We start from the raw sequence: 16,647 nt of genomic DNA, 5'->3' as shown, positions 1-16,647 counted from the left end.
CAGCTAGTATGGCTGGTGGCTGATGTAGTAACAGCCCAGCTACAGAACAATTCCAGCATCACCGGGTTACACTGGACACACTGGAACTCTAGCTAATCCAAACTGTTTCCCCTTTCACTTCACGTATTAAGTGAAGTGAAGCTCATAATGCCTGGGAGGGTCATGAGCAGTATGGGATTGATGGGACCAAGGGACCCAGGGTTATCCCTCAAGAAGTGGAGAAGTGTTGGTCTGCTTTGGCCATCTTCAAAAAGGTGATGTGGGCCTTCTGTGCCCCCCTTTTAAGCTATCCATTGTTCTGACTTTCCTCTGGGAATGAAAACCATCTGCACCTAAGAGGTATGACTTTATTGAGCCAGAAGACTTCCGGGAGAGAGTATGATACAGGCCAGAAATCAGGCAGTTGATCTGCCCCAGCTAGCTCCATGCCCCTGCCCCTTGCCCCCTACCCCTCAGGTCCTGTGGTGCAGATCCCAGGGTCCCCTGCAAATGGCATACACAGATCACCAAGGGGGTTGGACCCCTTGGTTGGACATTTCTGAGACTCCAGCACAGGTCTTGGCTTCATGCTTGGGGCCCAGCCAAGGACAGCCATATCCCCTTTTGTTTGGGGAGTTTCTGGTCTGAACTTGCCCACAGGCTTTGTTGTAGAGTTGAATCGCCTCTTTTTTGGATTTCTTTCAGTCTCCGCCTCAGGCCCTGGGGAGGAGAATGGAGGTAACTATTGGACAAGGAACAGAAATGTATCTCCCGACAGCTCACTGCCCAGAGAGCCTTTCACCTGCCCACAGGCTTTGTTGTAGAGTTGAATCGCCTCTTTTTTGGATTTCTTTCAGTCTCCGCCTCAGGCCCTGGGGAGGAGAATGGAGGTAACTATTGGACAAGGAACAGAAATGTATCTCCCGACAGCTCACTGCCCAGAGAGCCTTTCACCTGCCCTTATCAATACCACCCAACCAGAGCCCTGCCTCTGCACCTGGACCATCCAGGTGTTCCCACTGATCCAAGAGGAAGGCCTGGGCAGAAGCTACAGAGAGGCATGCGGCTTTGGATTTCTTCAGCATGTGGATGGGCACTCCTACCTTGGGTTCCAGGGCCTAGTGCAGGTTTGGCATACAGCAAGCTCTCAGTGTTTGAAGGAGGCCACAAGACATTAGAAACACCTTGAGTCCAGAGAAACTGAACCAGAGATGTCCATGTTTCTGCTTAAGAGCCTTGGGGAAGGTTGGTTTGGTTTAGGCTTTTTGATAGCTGGAAGAGATTAAGTCCCTGCTGTAGTACTTCTGGGTGCTTTTCCCCGGGCAGCCCGCATGATCATCATCTAGAAGACTTGCTGGAAACATGAGCACCTGGATTCTACCTACACCCACTAAGTCAGATACCTATTTTCCATAAGCAGCCCAATGATATCCAGGGGCTGAGTTTGGGAGACAGAGTGCTAGTTCCTCATCCTCTCTGAAAGGGACTTAAGTGTCTCCTGCCTGAGGAAATTGGGCTTCAGTCACTTCCTGGAGCACGTCACACCCCACCTCCAGCCCCAACAGGCCACCCAGCACAGAGTCCTCAGCAGAACACCCAGCCCCACCCTCCCCACCCCATTGCTCCCTATCAGCCCTGAGCGAGCAGGGAGTGTAGCCATAGGAGAGCAGAGTGGCTCTGGAAAGCAGGCAGGGCTTCCTGCTGGGAGCTGGGCTGCTGGGCCATGCTCTGGCCCAGGTGGCTGGCAGGCAAGGGGCTGCCCCTCCTGGGGGCAGTGCTGCTACAGAAAAGAGAGAAGCAGGGACCTCAGTGGAGTCAATGGAGGGTAAAGTACCTGATCTTCCCTGGGTCATGGACCGGAGGAGTCCTGGGAGTGGCCCCCTGTGAAGACTGAGAACTGCCTAGGAATGGGTTTTGATCTGAGTTGGGACCAATTTGCTCCAGCCAAGCTGGCAGAGCTTAAATTAGGTTGGCTAAAACCTTGGCTTTCGAAAATAATCCTTCCCTCCCCCAGTTAGGAGTGGAGGGCAAGGTCATGTGACATTTGCAGCTGGCTGGGTTGCACAGAATGCCCTTAGCCTGGCTGAAGAGGCCACTGGGGGAAAGAAAAAAAGGCACTCACTGGGATTTTGAAGGGACAGTCTCACCCCCAGGAGGCTGCAGTCTGTTCTTACCTCTCCTGAGCCCACGCTGCAGACTCCTTAGCGACCTGCCAGACCAGTATGAGCTGGATGACACCTGGTTTTCCTGCACCCGCGGGAGGCCTCCTAGGCAGATTAGCCTTTTCTCAGGGAACTGGTAGGTGAGGTTGAACTCTGCTCACTCCCTTAATCTTTAATCTAAAGTACTTACTCCAGCTCTCACTTGGGCTCTCAAGCCACAGCAATGGCATGCTAGTCAGGAGAGCTGTAAATCTGTGGTGGATAATAACCACGATTAGTGAAAATGGTTATGTGTATTAAGCAAGTAAGCCAGGCAGTTTATACGTCTCATTTAAAACTCACCACAACCCTATGAAATTATCATTACCGCCATTTAGATAGGGAAACCGAAGTACAGGGAAATCAAGTAACTTGCCCAAGTCCATTCATTGAATCCCTGGCGGAGCTTCAATTTGAACCCAGCCTGACTTCAGGGTCCGCACACATCACCAACATGCTGAACTCCCACAGCCTGGGCCCTGCCACGGCCTCCCGGGTCCCCAGCACAGTGACATGAGTGACCCTGGGCCAGGCTGCTGCTCTGCGCAGGATTGAGGGAAACCTGAGCTGGGCACTACAGCAGGGAGGGCTCAGAACCCCCACCCAGTGTCCTAGCGCTGAATCCTAAGAGTTCTGTTGTTTCAGCGGGAAACCCACCCATACTATGACCTCCAGGTGAAGGTGCTGAAGGCCAGGAATGTCCAGGGCACAGATCTGTGTGAGTGATCCCCTCTCCATCCTTTCTCCCCTTCCTTTTCCTGGGGCCTCCCCAGAGCTCAGGAGGGATGGGGTCAAAGTGTGCATGTATTTGGAGTGGGGTAGAGGGGAGGGTGCTGACTGTGGAGCGAGGCTTCCCTGGTGGATGGGCAGGCAGGGGCTGGAGGGGAGCATTGGGTGGACCTTGGACTCCTCCCTGAGTGTAGAAAGTGGGACGGGGCCAGGCTGGGTGAGCATGTGAGGCCCACTATTGCCAAAAGGCAACATTTGCTCTCCAGGAGCTTTCCACACCAGTGTGCCTGTGAGAACTTCGTGCCTGAATCAGGCCCTTTCTGGCAATCACTCACTGGTCTGTGCTGCCATGTGGTCTTTTCAACTGGCTGCTGTGGGATTCCATTCAGCTGAATGGGAGTTGTAACTGGCCCAGATGGAGTCAAGGAAGTGGGCTCTCCCCTCATCTCCCTGCCCCACCCTGCCATACAGGCAGCCCCCACGCCCCCTCTGCTCCTTCCCCTCCTGCCCCAGCCACCTCCAGGCACCTTTTTCAGCAGTGAGAGCTGGAGGCTGAGGACCCCTCCCTCTCCCACAGTGTCTAAAGCTGACTGCTATGTGCACCTGTGGCTGCCCACAGCATCCCCTAATCCTGCCCAGACAAGGGTGATAGCCAACTGCAGTGACCCTGAGTGGAACGAGACCTTCCACTACAAGATCCATGGTGCTGTGAAGGTGAGGGCCAGCATGGAGCCGGTGGTCAGAGGAAGAGGGCTCCTCTGGGGGACCTGCCTTCCTGCCCTGCCTCAGGCTCCCACCTCCTGCCTGCCCTCTTCCCAGAATGTCCTGGAGATCACCCTCTATGACAAGGACATCCTGGGTAGCAACCAGCTCTGCCTTCTGCTGTTTGACCTGGGGAGCCTCAAGCCTGGCCAACCCCACAGACACACCTTCCCACTCAACCACCAGGTGAGCCAGCACCTGGGCCAGCAATGAACCAAGCTCAAGGAGAAGAGGCCCAGTGCAGGGCACTGAGGCTGGGGCTCCAGGTCAGCACAGGCCAGGCTCCAAGACAGCCCCTCCTCCACCCTGCACCACTGACCCTACAGAGGTTTCCCTCCAATACCCCTTCCTTGAGTGGAGCCAATGTGGGAAGGCCGAGTGCTCTCTCTCAGTCACTGCTGAATCGTCAGTGTCTAGAACAGTGCCTGACACACAGTGTTGCATGGATAACACTCCTTGTGGAGATGCCATTACCCCACCTGTGCCCCTGAGAAGCCATAACAACAGTCTCCTCTTCTCGATCCTGGAGCAGAGCAGAACTGGGGGGCAGGGCTGGTCCCTGACACTGTCAGAGTTTTTTGAAAACATGCTCCCTTGCTCCGTAGGATTCACAAGAGCTGCAGGTAGAATTTGTTCTGGAGAACAGGTGAGTCCAGGTGGTGCCCCTGCCCTCCCGTTTACTTTGAGACTCACAGACAGCTCCAGCTGTCAGTCACCAGGTCCTATGCTGGCCTGACCTGAAAGGAGATGTCCTGGTCTTGAAGCCTATTTGAGTGTTGGCCAGCAGGCTCACCCCTACCCCAAATCCTGCCATGCTCCCCAGACTCTTCCAGCTGCCTTGGTCACATTATAGTAATAGCCATGTGGAGGGGCCAGATGTCCCATGAGCCCCCTCTTCCTTTGCAGCCAGGTGCCTGCGTCTGAAGTCATCACCAATGGGGTCCTGGTGGTGAGTAGGGAAGGTGGGCTTGGGACTGCCCAGGGCTGGGGAGCAGTGAGGAGTCCACAGTTAAGCCCATCATGCCCACTGAAGGACACTCAATGTGCTAGGGAGGTATCTCCAGGAATGAGGGGCAAGAAGCTGCCTCATGCCTGAGGCACAGACCAGAAGACAGTCTTCTACCTGTGCACAACATGTTGCTTCCTTGGACCATGGCTTCTGAAACTGCAGAAGGAGTCACTATTAGGGCCACTCAAATCCTCCCCATTCCTGCTAGGGCCACTTCCTCTGAGTCCTGGGCAGGGGACAGGGTGGTGCTGCAACACAAGACCCCTGTCGACAAGGCATAGGCTCTTGGAACATCATTACTTGGACTCTGCCTGATACCCCTCCCTCCATCCTGGTTTTGGCCCTGTGCAGGGCCCTATGGAATGTCTTGCCCTGCTTTCCTTAGGCTCAGCCCTGTTTGAGAATCCAGGGCACCCTCGAGGGAGATGGGACAGCCCCACACCAAGAATATGGTGAGTCTGGTCAGTGGCCTTGGTTCTTACCTTCTTTCCTGAGGGGGGCTGCTGATTTCAAGAAGGTGGGTCTGGGGCAGAAAGTTCTTCAGTGTTTCACTGCTCAGACCTGACCAAGGATGAAACAGATTGCCTCTGGAAGTAGTGAATTTCCTATCTCTGGAATTGCTCAAGTATAGAGGTACATCTGTCCAACTATTGCTCTGCAAAAAACACCCCAAAACCTCAGTGGCAGACGACAGGAAGCATTTACTCAGTGTACACATCTGTCAAGTCAGCTGGAGCATGGCTGATCTATGCTGGACTTGGCAGGAGTGACCTAGCTCTGTGCCATATGTCCATCGTCTACCTTCTGCGACCAGCAGACTAGCCAGGGTATGTTCTAAGGCACCAGCAGAGGACCAAGAGCAGGCCCAAATGGACAAGTGCTTTTCAAGCTTTTGGTCACATCACAGCCACCTAGCTGACATTTTGTTAGCCAAAGCAAGTCACAACCTGGCCCTAAGGCTGGAGGGCAGAGAATGTAGCTGGTCGCTTAGCAGGAGGAACTGCAGCTCCATGGCAGAGGGAGAATTCCAGGAGAAGTAAATAACTGAGACACCGATGTGGTCTGCCATCAGAGAGTAGCCACTTGGGGCAGGGGTGGGAGTGGGGGGTGGCCCAGGAGTGGTAGTGGAGGCTGTGTGACAGCTCAGGACCCTCCGACACTGAGTCTGAGCCTGTGCCTACAGGTGAGTCCTATCCAGATGACATCCATGAGTTACTATTATCAGGCACTGTGCTAGCCTCTTACATGTGTTTTATCTTTATATCCTCATAACAACCCCATAAAGTAGGTACAATCATTATTCTCTTTTAATTCATGAGACTGAGGCTCGAAGAAGAAATTTGCTTAAAGTCGCACAACCAGTAAGTGGTAGAGCCAGGACCAGACCCACATCTGTGACTCCTGGGGCTCATTTGCCCTCTCAGCCACAGACGGTATTGTTTCTGGCTGTCTCAATCTCAGTCCATAAACCATGGTGTGAAAGAAGTATCACTCTCCTTATTTTCTCTAATTCCCTACCACCCTTGGGTCATGCCAAGTCTCTGGGTCTCAGTGCCACGGAGGGTGTGTAGAGAGAGGGATTCCATTTGGACATCTGCCCCCGAGGCATCTGTCATCTTGGACTCTTGGGCATCTGTTGTTCACAAGTTGCGTTTAGGGTTTGGGTCTCTTTTCTGAGGCTGTCCCAGGTCCCCTCTGCCTGGGTGTCCTGCACAGCCATTTCTTTCTGGGGTGTTGCCTCCTCCCCAGAAAACTGCTAGGAACAGGGCAGACCCACAGGCATCTAGCCTGGACTGGCTCTCCCCTGCTTTTCCATGTCACCTTGTCCCTCTGGACCCATGAACCCACTTCTCCCTTTCACCTCCTCTGCAAACCCTCTTTATTCTCCCAAGGTCTTATACTTTGGAAACAAATGCCAGAACAACTTACAGCCTATTTGCTTTCTCTCTGGCTGCAAACCTTCCCCAAGGTGGTGAGCACAGAGTTTGAATGGGGGCAAGAGATGAGGGAACTATAGTTGAAAACTGGTCATTAATGTACTATTGTATTTTTAATATTGTAATTGTTTTATAATTATATTTTAATATACTTGTAACAGTCTCAAAGTCATCAGCCCCAGCAGGGGGCTCCTCCCTCCCCACCTTTCCCTTTTCCTCAGGCATTGTGTGTTTCCTATCCTGCCCCAGGTTCCCAGTTCTGACCAGGGCAGGTTATAGGACCCTGAGTGTCCCTCATGGTCCCTTTGGTATCAGTCACAGTGCCAGAGTGAGCAGGGTCATGAGTTGGCACTTCCAAGAGAAAGGAAAGGGGTTGCTCCTTGGGTGCTACCATGAAGAGCCACACACACCCCTGCTGCCACTCCCTCACCCGGGCACTCACGTGGGCCCTCTGCTGCCAGGCTCTAGACAGATTCAGCTGGCAGTACCTGGGGCCTACGAGAAGCCTCAGCTCTTGCCCCTGGAGCCTTCTGTGGAGGCAGACCTCCCAGCCACCTTTACCTTCCACGTGAATCCAGTGCTCAGCTCCAGGCTGGATGTGGAGCTGGGGGAGCAGCTCACTGTCCTGCAGGTGAGTGAGCCTGTAGCCTGGGAGCTGGCTGTGAGGGGCGCCATGGTAGAATCAGTCCAGCCTGGGGGAGCGCCGGAGGGCCACCGGGGAGGCAAGTTTTCCTCCACTGTGGAGGGCTCCTCCGGTGTTCCCTTCTGTGCAGAGCGGCCTGAATGCTGAGCTGGAGTCCCAGACCAGCACGCTGAGCGAGGGAAGCATCCTGCTCTCCTCTCTGGCCCTGGACCAGGAGGAACAGCGCTTTGTGGCCCTGGGGGAGGTAAGGCTCTCTTTGGGGTCCTGAGGGACCCCTGACTGCTCTGTAACCACCTAAAAAAGTCTGGGGGAGGGGACTGCAAGGGGATCAAGATCAGGCCAACCTGGATCCCCTCAGCCTGTGGTCCACATCCGGGCCAGAGTTGCCAGAGCAGCAGGGGCTGCAGTGGGGGGAAGCCCTCAGGGCCCTCTGGGGCCATGCTGTTGTCTCTTTCAGGGCCAGAAGGTGGCGCTGAGCATGATGGCAGAAGTGAGGTGAGGAGGGCTGACTTCACGAGGACGGTGGGCTGGAAATGTGGGGGCTCGGCTGCCTACCCCACTCAGTCTGGGTGGGGGTCCGGCAGCATGTCTGGTTCCCAGTGGGATCTTCCTGAGGGGTTCCACGGAGTGTGGGTCTGCTCCCGTGGAAATGGGCTTGGCCTGAGGTTCTCCTCCAGTGAACAGTGACCCAGTATCCAATCCCACCCCACCCGAGGCAGCTCTGGGGACCTTGACCTGCGCCTTGGCTTTGACCTCTGTGATGGGGAACGGGAGTTTCTGGACAAGAGGAAGCAGACTGTGTCCAAGGCCCTGCAGCAGGTGCTCGGATTGAGCCAGGCTCCTGACAGTGGCCAGGTATGGAGCAGAAGAGCCGGACTCCAGTGTCACTGGTCAAGTCCAGCTGTTCCCTTGAGAGAACTGTGTGGCTGAGAGGTGACTGGAAGCCTTGAGGAGGTGTTGGGAGCAGAGGAGAACGGGTGCAGACCTGTTAGCCTGAGCTGGGTCAGGGCCGCATATATAATAAAGGCTGAACAGCTGTGGCCAAGGCGGTGTATTATCTGCGCAGGCCACCAGTTGGAGGTGTCCTCCCAGCTGCTAGGGTCCTCAGGATCTGTGCCCGGCACTGGCAAGCTGAGCAAGCCCGGATGGCTTGGTGATCTCACTCTGTGTGCCAGGTCTCCCCTCTGTGGAGAGGTGAAGAGGGCAGACCCCGCCTCCAGGGAGCTCCGTCTCCCCCAGAGGGGCAGTGTCCATGCTGGGCAGTGGCCAAGAAGCTTTCTTTCCAAGACAGGAGAAGAAGGAGGACAGGGAAGGAGAGTCTGGTGCGGAATGAGCCAAACCTGCATGGAGAAGCTGAGCAGCCAAAAAGCTTGTAGCCTGATCCCACAGGGCGCCTCTGACCCTGAAGGGATGTCTGGGTGCCTCTCCTGTCTGGGGCAGGCCCAGGTTGCTTGGTGCTCTTCGTCACTGTAGCTCAGTGGTTCTCAACTAGGGGCAATTCCACCCCCCCCACCCAGGGGACATCTGCCAATGTCTAGAGACAGGTTTTACTGTCATGACTAAGGGGAGAGGAAGAGGGATGCAACTGGCATCTACTGAGTGAAGGCCAGGAATGCTGCTCGGCACCCTACTGCATACAGGACAGCTCCTCACAGCAAAGAACTGCCCCATCCAAGGATACCCATGGTGCCAAGATTCAGAAACCCTTCTCTGGTGAACCCAGTGTACCTGCCAGGTACATACCTCCCTGGCATGAAGGTTAGCAGCCGTCTCTGGAGCATGGTGTGATGGCCCATCACTTCCTAACTGTATGATTGTGGCACATTAACTAAACTTCCATGCCTCAGGTTCCTCATCTGAAAATGGGGTCTCACTGGGTTGCTGTGAGGATTCAGTGAGGTAATGCCTGTAAGGCTCGTAGATCAGTAATGCATAAACCGTGGTGGTAGATGTTATCACCATGAGTTTTCCTGTGCCCAGGTGCCTGTGGTGGCTGTGCTGGGTTCAGGAGGCGGAACCCGAGCCATGTCTTCCCTGTATGGCAGCCTGGCGGGGCTGCAGGAGCTCGGCCTCCTGGACACTGTGACCTACCTGAGTGGGATCTCTGGGTCCACCTGGTAAGTGAGGTGGGTGCAGGGTGCAAAGGAGAGCCTTGAAGGGGCAGGGGTATAACCTGGTGATCTGGTGGGGTCCCTGCAGGGTGTGGGGATGGGCTGGGATCTTGCCTCCAAGGAGGTTAGGAGAGGCAGGAAGGAACTGATCCCCCAGGGTTCCCCTGACTGGGGTTGTTCAGGGAAGTGGGTACAGGAGATGGGGAGAAGGGGTTGCTCACAGACACCTGCATCCTTTTCTCCCCTTGCTCTGCTCCCCTGCCCCTAACTGACCCTCATTCCCTGCCTGCCCAGGTGCATCTCCACACTCTACGAGAACCCGGCCTGGTCCCAGGTGGCTTTACAGGGTCCCATTGAGCGTGCCCAGGCTCGGGTCTGCAGCAGTAAGATGGGGGCAATATCCACAGAGCGCCTCCAATACTACGCCCAGGAGCTGGGCATCCGGGAAAGCAGTGGCCAGAGAGTTTCCCTCATCGACCTCTGGGGCCTCCTCGTTGAATATTTCCTATACGAGAAGGTAAGATAAATCCAAACAATAAAATAAACATGGCTCCTTCCCACCCCTGCCCCACCAGCACTTAGTTCTGCCTGAGCTGCCTGGCTAAGATCTGAGATTGGCAGAGCTATTGCTTAGGCCTGAACTCCCTGGGTGGGCTGACACCACTTCACGGCTCCTGGCTCCTAACCCCCGGGGAGGGAGAGCCTGGTCTGCAGCCCTCAGCAGGATCTGCCTATTGGTATGACCTACACAGCTTTTCAGAAACACCCATGCCTGGGCCCCCCTTCCAGAGACACTGATTTGGGCTGGTCGAGGGCTGAGCCCTAGCACAGGTGTGTTTTGAAAGTGTTCCAAGTGATTCCAACCTGCAGCTGACGCAGAATGCCTCTCCAGTGCTTTGGCCAAGCAGCCGTGACTCCCACCGCTGGGAGTTCTACTCCTAGAACTGCAGGCTCAGCATGAGCTGGGAGACGGGAAGGCTCAGAGCTGAGCAAGCTTCTCAGCCCCGAGGGCCTGGCCCACTGTGGTGTGGCTACCAGTTACGGATGTATATCACAAGTGATTTCTCATTTCTAAGAAAATAGCCCATGTTTTCTAGTGATTTAAAGAAAGTAGACTGTATTTTCAGTTATTCTTTCAAAAATGTCAACCTGCCTCTCTTGGGTTCTGATATACTTCCTTGAATGGGAAAGAATGGGGAGAGTGTTCCCAGTGCCCCTGGAACTGCACAAAACCCACGGTGGCCTCATCTCTGCTGCAGCCTAAAGCCTGTCCCTTAGGGCACTGTCTCTAGAGCACTGGTCTTGGCAACCACCTTCTCTTCTGGGCACACCACACACCATGGGTTGTCAGGCCTCAGGCCACGGGCACGGGGAAAGGGAATTCCCAAAAGTCCAAGTGGCCTTCCTTCTTCCTGCCCAGGAAAACCCTGCCAAGCTGTCTGACCAGCAGGAGGCAGTCAGCCAGGGCCAGAACCCTTACCCCATCTACGCCAGCATCAATGTCCGCACCAACATCAGTGGGGAAGAATTTGCAGGTGCCTGTGTGGGACCTAGGAAGCCGGTGGGATGATGGTTGGTTGGGGGTGTAAGAGGCCAAGGCTAGATGGGAGTGCAGGGTGCGGACGGGAGTCTTGGAGCACAATGGGGTTGCTGCCTCCTGCTTTTGGCAAGGCAGAGATTCCTGCTCAAACATGAGGTCCGGGGGAAACTCTGGGGTCCTGGCAGGAATCCCCTGGTGACATTTCCTTCACTCTGGGCCCTAGAGTGGTGCGAGTTCACTCCCCATGAGGTTGGCTTCCCCAAGTATGGGGCTTATGTTCCCACTGAGCTCTTTGGCTCAGAGTTCTTCATGGGGCATCTGCTGCAGCTCCGGCCTGAGCCCAGGATCTGCTACCTGCAGGGTGAGTCTAGGGCAGAGGGCTAGAGATAGGGCTGGGGTTGGGCCAGGCCCAGTACAGGGTGCAGGAGTTGTGAGGCCCCAGAGCTTTGCTTTTCCCCTTAGGTATGTGGGGCAGTGCCTTTGCAGCCAGCCTGGACGAGATCTTCCTGAAGACGGCTGGCTCAGGCCTTGGCTTCCTTGACTGGCACAGAGCCAGTGTGAACATTACAGGTAAGGGTAGACATGCTGACCCCCAACGTAGCTCTCTCCAGCATTAGGTCCCCAGCAGAGGCAGAAAGAATGAGGGAGGGGGTGGTGAAGGACTTGGCTGTCCCACTGGGCTCAGAGAAGTCCTAAGGAAATGACTTCCAGCTTTGGGTCTCTAGCTGCCCAGAGGTCTGCAGAGGCGGTGTGGTTAGGGGACTGGGGGAAGGCCCACGTCAGAAGACCCAGTGGCTGTTGTGAATGCTCTGGCATAAGGCCATGCTCTGAATTCTCTGTTTGGACTCCAATTAGGTCAACTCAGCACAGGACTGCTGGGCCTCTGGTTGATATTCTGTCCACACACCTCACGGCTCCTCTTCAGGCTGCTTCTAGAATGGCCTATGAGCCTCCTTTTGCATAGAGTACCTTTCCCACCTTGCTTCCCTTGATAACATCTGCTCAGTTGTTAGGACTTAGCTCAGGCATTGTTTGTCAGGGCTTCCCTGTTCCACTCCATCCCTCCAAGCTGATTGAGGGTCTTACCACTGAGGTCCCATAGGACCGTGTATACATCTCATCCTTGTCCTTACCTCGGGGTGTTGTTACCATTTATTATCTCTTCTTCTGACTCTCCCCTAAGGAAGCTATGAGCTCTGGAGGGCGGCATTGGGTCCTATTTACCTGTGCATCCCTAGCACAGAGCCCAGCATGTAGTAAACTGCTTAGTGTGTGTTTAATGGATAAATTCTGATTGGAAGTTGTGTAAACAACTTTTTTCTCAAAAAGGTGAGAAACAAATTATTATTTAATACATGTATGTTATAGGCAACTTGCAAAACATGGGAAACATGAAAAAAAAAGTCATTTATAAAGGATCCTGGGAAGCAGTGGTCAGAGGCCTGCAAGTTGGGGTGGGAAGGAGGAAGGCTAAGGGGACAGGATGGAGAGGGCTCCCTGGAGCCATAAGGGCCATTGGACAAAGGAGGGCACCCTTCTCTTTCACTGTCCCACCCCACCTAGACGACTGCCATAAGCTCCAGCTGCACAACCCCACACAGCTTCGGACAAGGCTCTTCACCCCCCAGGGGCCCTTCTCCCAGGCCGTGCTGGACATATTCACCTCCCGCTTTACCTCGGCGGAGAACTTCAATTTCACCAGTGGCCTCTGTCTGCACAAGGACTATGTGGCTGGCAGGGAGTTTGTGGCTTGGAAAGGTGGGTGCTGCTCTGGCCGGGGCCCCCCTGCTGCCTCTGCCTCTGGCTCACAGGGGCCTGGCGTCTTGGCTGCCTTTGGACCCGGGGCTGCAGGGGAAGGGCTATGAGGACTGTGCTGCAAGGCAGGGCAGGAGGCTGGGGGGTGGGTCGCTGGGGCTGTAGAGAGACGGGGCGGGTGGGGGGCGGGATCTCTACAGAGGGGCATTCCCAGTGCGAAAAGGAGAGGGTTGCTATGAAGCAAGCATTCGTCCCTGTGCAGACAGGCACCCAGACGGCTTCCCCAACCAGCTCACTCCCATGCGGGACTGCCTGTACCTGGTGGATGGGGGCTTCGCCATCAACTCTCAGTTCCCACTGAGCCTGCTGCCACAGAGATCAGTGGACCTCATTCTGTCCTTCGACTACTCCCTGGAGGCCCCTTTTGAGGTGAAGTTGGGGGAGAAGCGGGGTCGTCTCTGCCAAGGAGGCCTGGCTGGATGTTTGGGGATCGCCCTTCATGGAGGGCTGGGCTCTGATCTGTGGGTGACGGCCTTGTGAACACTGTTAGGGACGCTGTCTGCGCCGGTGGAGGAGGAGGATTACTGAGGTGATGGAAGGCAGTGGGAGTCAGGGGGGAAGGCTGAAGAGGATCCTCAGGAGTCTTCCATGCTGGTGAAGACAGGGTCCCTGTTCTGGACCCTGTCTGGTTCTGGGAGCATTCCTCGCTCCCCTCAGGACCTGTGTCTGGGTCTGCTGTCCCTTCCTTACTATGGCAACAGCAGAACCATCAGGGTCCCCTCAGGACGTCTCCAGCAGCAGCTCCATCAAATCCCGTGAGGTGTGGACAGGCTCTACCACTGGATGTGGGCTCTGGTCGTGCTGCTGGGCCAGTCCTTCCCTTTGGCTTCCTCCTCCTCCTGCTGCCAGGTCCGTGGAGCGCCTGGGGTGGGATGATCGACAAAGCCTCTTCCACCGTGACTTTCTGAACTCATTCAGTCTCCACCTTGTGAAACTGAAATCAGCTCCCTAGTGGGAGCAGGACGGGTCTGAGGAGGACGCGGCAGGTAGTTAGGGCAAGAATGCTGGCAAGAATGCTGGTGGTGGTTGTTAATCTGCACAACCTCCCACTAGAGAGTTATTCTCATTTTTATTTTATGAATGAAGACACTGGCTCAGAAAGGTGATGCTGTCACCTGACTGAAGTCACTCAGCTGGTAGGAGGCCCAGCTGGCGCTGAAGCCTGGGCCTGTGAGAGACCAGGAGCGGGCAGGGTCAGAGTTTGCCTCCCTGCCCAGGTCTTACAGATGACAGAGAAGTACTGCCTGGATCGAGGCATTGCCTTCCCCAGGATTGAGGTGCTCCCTGAGGACCTGGAGGAGCCCCGTGAGTGCTACCTGTTTGCCAAGGCTGAGGACCCCCACTCTCCCATTGTGCTGCACTTTCCCCTTGTCAACCGTACCTTCCGCACATACCTGGCCCCAGGTGAGGGCAAGCCCTGGGCCTGGCTCTGGCCTTCAGAGCCCTGGGAGGGTGATGGGGTGCTGCCCTGAGACTGGCTCCCCTGGACAGCATATTAAAGCCTGCCTCCTGGAGGTCCCCAACTGGCACTGCTGCCCTCTGCTTCCTGGACCTCAGCAGGCACTCTGGCCCAGCTCCTCCCACAGGGCGAGAGAGCTGAGCTGTGGGCCTGGCCAGGTGTCCGAGGGCAAGGGGTTTTCTGGACTGGCAGCTCCTAGCCACAGAGTGCCCCAGCCTGGCCTCTCCTCCACTTCCTACCTGCAGGTGTAGAGCGGCAAACAGCTGAGGAGAAGGCCGAAGGAGACTTTGTCATCAATGATCCAGACACCCCCTATGGCATGATGAACTTTACCTATCAACCCAGGGAGTTTGATCAGCTGGTAGCCCTGAGTCGATACAACGTTCTCAACAATGTGGAGACTGTGAGGCACGCCCTCCGGCTGGCTTTGGACCGGCGGCAGGCGGGTGACAGGGCTGGAGGCTGAGCCAGGCTGGAGTCAGAGGCCTCTGACAGAGAGGAGGGCCAGTAGGGCTCGGACCACAGCTTGGCAGAGGGTGGGTGGTGGGCTCTGCTTCTTCCCATCCTGCCGGACCTGCCTGGAGGTCCCACTGGCCCTGGAAAGTTCCTGCGAATGGTGGCTTGGACTCTGGGGGGGGCCCTTCTGGGAGCAGAGGAGGCAGTGTCCCTCCAGGGGCTCTCGGGGTGTGGGGCAGAGGTGAGCCGTGTTCGTCTTACATTGGAGTGTGCAGAGGGGATCGGGCAACAGTCTAGCCCCAGGGCTCACCCCAAACGCAGAAGGGCCTCCAAGGGCCCAGGACTTCAGACCCTCACCAGAATGGGAGCTGTGAGAGCTGAGGGCAGGTTCCTCTCCTTGAGCTAAGACCAAAGACAGATCCATCCATCCAACACACACTCCTGCAAAGGGCCTAGCTCCTGGAGCAGTGTAAGTGCTATCAAGATTAAAGGGGACCACGTGGGCTGCCAGTCTGGGTCACTAACTCCATTGTCCTGCCCACTACCCCTCCTTCTCTTTCTGGCCTCCCCTGTCCCTCCTCACCGCTCCTACCCGTCTCTGCTCTGCCTCTGGAAGGCTAAGGGGTGGTATCCAGTCCTGGCACAGCTCTGTATGACCTTGCATACTGTGCTCCTTTTATGCGAGCCACAGGGCAGATGTTATGGGCTGGGGCACAGGCCTTGGCCGCTCATCTGAGACCCCCAGATGCCTTACCCTGACCACCCTCTGCCCAGGGGGACAAGCGCTCCTAAACTTCCAGGGTTACTTTCTCTTTGCAAATTTTGGACCAAAGTTCTGTTTCTGTTTTTTGTCTGCCTCTGATGCTGGGACCCCAGAAGAGGGGTCTCCTACCCGCTGTCCTGTGCTCCGGTCCCGTGCTGGCTGGCCTCTCCCTGGTGTCTAGACTCCCAAATTTCCATTATGGTCTTCCTGCTAATTACTCACATTTCACTCTTTAAAGTTGGGCCATATTTTCTTGTCATGTGTACAGCTGCCACTTCATGTAAATAGTCTCACTATTCCCAGCAGCAGAGTGGGTGTGTCTGGAGGGCACATCTGGTTATCAGGGCAGAGTGCGAGCCTGCATGTATGCGTGTTCCTAGTGAGGATGGACGCCTGTCTGTTGGCCAGGGATGGACAGTGGTAGAAGGTGGTAGAAGGACCCTGGCTGGGAACTCAGAGGCCTGGTTTCCTGCCTCTTTCACAGACTCATCGGTGATCTGGGCGATCTGTCTCTCCCTGTTTCTCATCTTTGCTGACCCACCTGGGACCATCTAAATATCTGGAGCCTCTCCAGCCTGGGCAGATTCCAGGTCTGTGCTGAGAAGAGATCCTTTCTGATAGACTGGTCTTGGGGCTTTCCAGGCCTTCCCCTCCTGGCCATGGGCCTCTGCAGCCTCGTTCTCCTCACCCCTGCCCACCAGTGCTGAGCCGCCTGGGGCCTTCAGTTCAAGCTGCCATACTCGCTTGAACACTTGCTTCTATTGCCCCCACCTGCCAGGAGTGCCCTCTTTGGCTGAACCCCTGCCTCCAAACACACAGCATGCTCTCCAGGAACAGTCAATTCCCTTTCAGTCAGGGACATCTGTGAGAGGAATCTCTCCCATTCTGACTCTGGGAAGAAGACCCTAGTTCTGGTTCCCAGCTGGGAAGAAGGTGGCTAGATCCTAGCCTGTGCCCCCAGCCTGGCCTGGCCTGGCCTGGGACTCTCAGGCCTCCAGCTGGACATGAGCAGGTAGGGCTGAAGGAGCAGGGCCCCAAAAGGTCCAGTGGTTCTGGTTGCCAATCATAGGCCACACCTGCCTCCTCACCAGTGCCGCTCATCATAGGCACACCACCCCTGCCTCTTGGCTTAGCAGTGAGAAGTCTCCTTTGGGGAAGCCCCAGGCTGGCCCCTGAGCTCCTGCTACGGCCACTGTCATCATTACTTCTGTGCCCACCACCATCAATAGCTTGTATATTAGGA

General features: G+C 55.7%; 1 protein-coding gene and 1 long non-coding RNA gene across 3 annotated transcripts; one reads left to right on the top strand and one right to left on the bottom strand.

Moving 5' to 3' along the window:
* Positions 1-331: 331 nt before the first annotated feature.
* Positions 332-2,140, bottom strand: LOC118931344 (uncharacterized). Its single transcript, XR_008992577.1, has 4 exons — positions 1,814-2,140; positions 1,383-1,481; positions 1,083-1,251; positions 332-699 (listed from the first exon to the last, which is right to left on the bottom strand). It is a non-coding gene; the product is annotated as an uncharacterized LOC118931344 (long non-coding RNA).
* PLA2G4F (phospholipase A2 group IVF) lies at positions 1,512-15,284 on the top strand. Of its 2 annotated transcripts, XM_036923750.2 has the most exons (20): positions 1,513-1,804; positions 2,826-2,898; positions 3,487-3,623; positions 3,729-3,857; positions 4,277-4,317; positions 4,578-4,620; positions 5,066-5,132; positions 7,079-7,248; positions 7,391-7,504; positions 7,718-7,755; positions 7,980-8,115; positions 9,241-9,377; positions 9,666-9,888; positions 10,792-10,906; positions 11,135-11,272; positions 11,374-11,481; positions 12,475-12,669; positions 12,929-13,095; positions 13,944-14,130; positions 14,431-15,284. In XM_036923750.2, the coding sequence occupies exons 1-20, from the start codon at positions 1,703-1,705 to the stop codon at positions 14,649-14,651; spliced, it is 2,541 nt and encodes an 846-aa protein (XP_036779645.2). In that variant the 5' UTR covers positions 1,513-1,702; the 3' UTR covers positions 14,652-15,284. The 2 variants fall into 2 exon arrangements, with proteins under 2 accessions (XP_057344711.1, XP_036779645.2); XM_057488728.1 differs by lacking the exon at positions 11,135-11,272 and having other exon boundaries at positions 1,512-1,804.
* The last annotated feature ends 1,363 nt before the right edge of the window (positions 15,285-16,647 follow it).

The sequence above is a fragment of the Manis pentadactyla genome, chromosome 11, assembly GCF_030020395.1.
Source record: "Manis pentadactyla isolate mManPen7 chromosome 11, mManPen7.hap1, whole genome shotgun sequence".
Classification (NCBI taxonomy): Eukaryota; Metazoa; Chordata; class Mammalia; order Pholidota; family Manidae; genus Manis; species Manis pentadactyla.
This window is presented reverse-complemented; position numbering and strand designations above follow the sequence as displayed.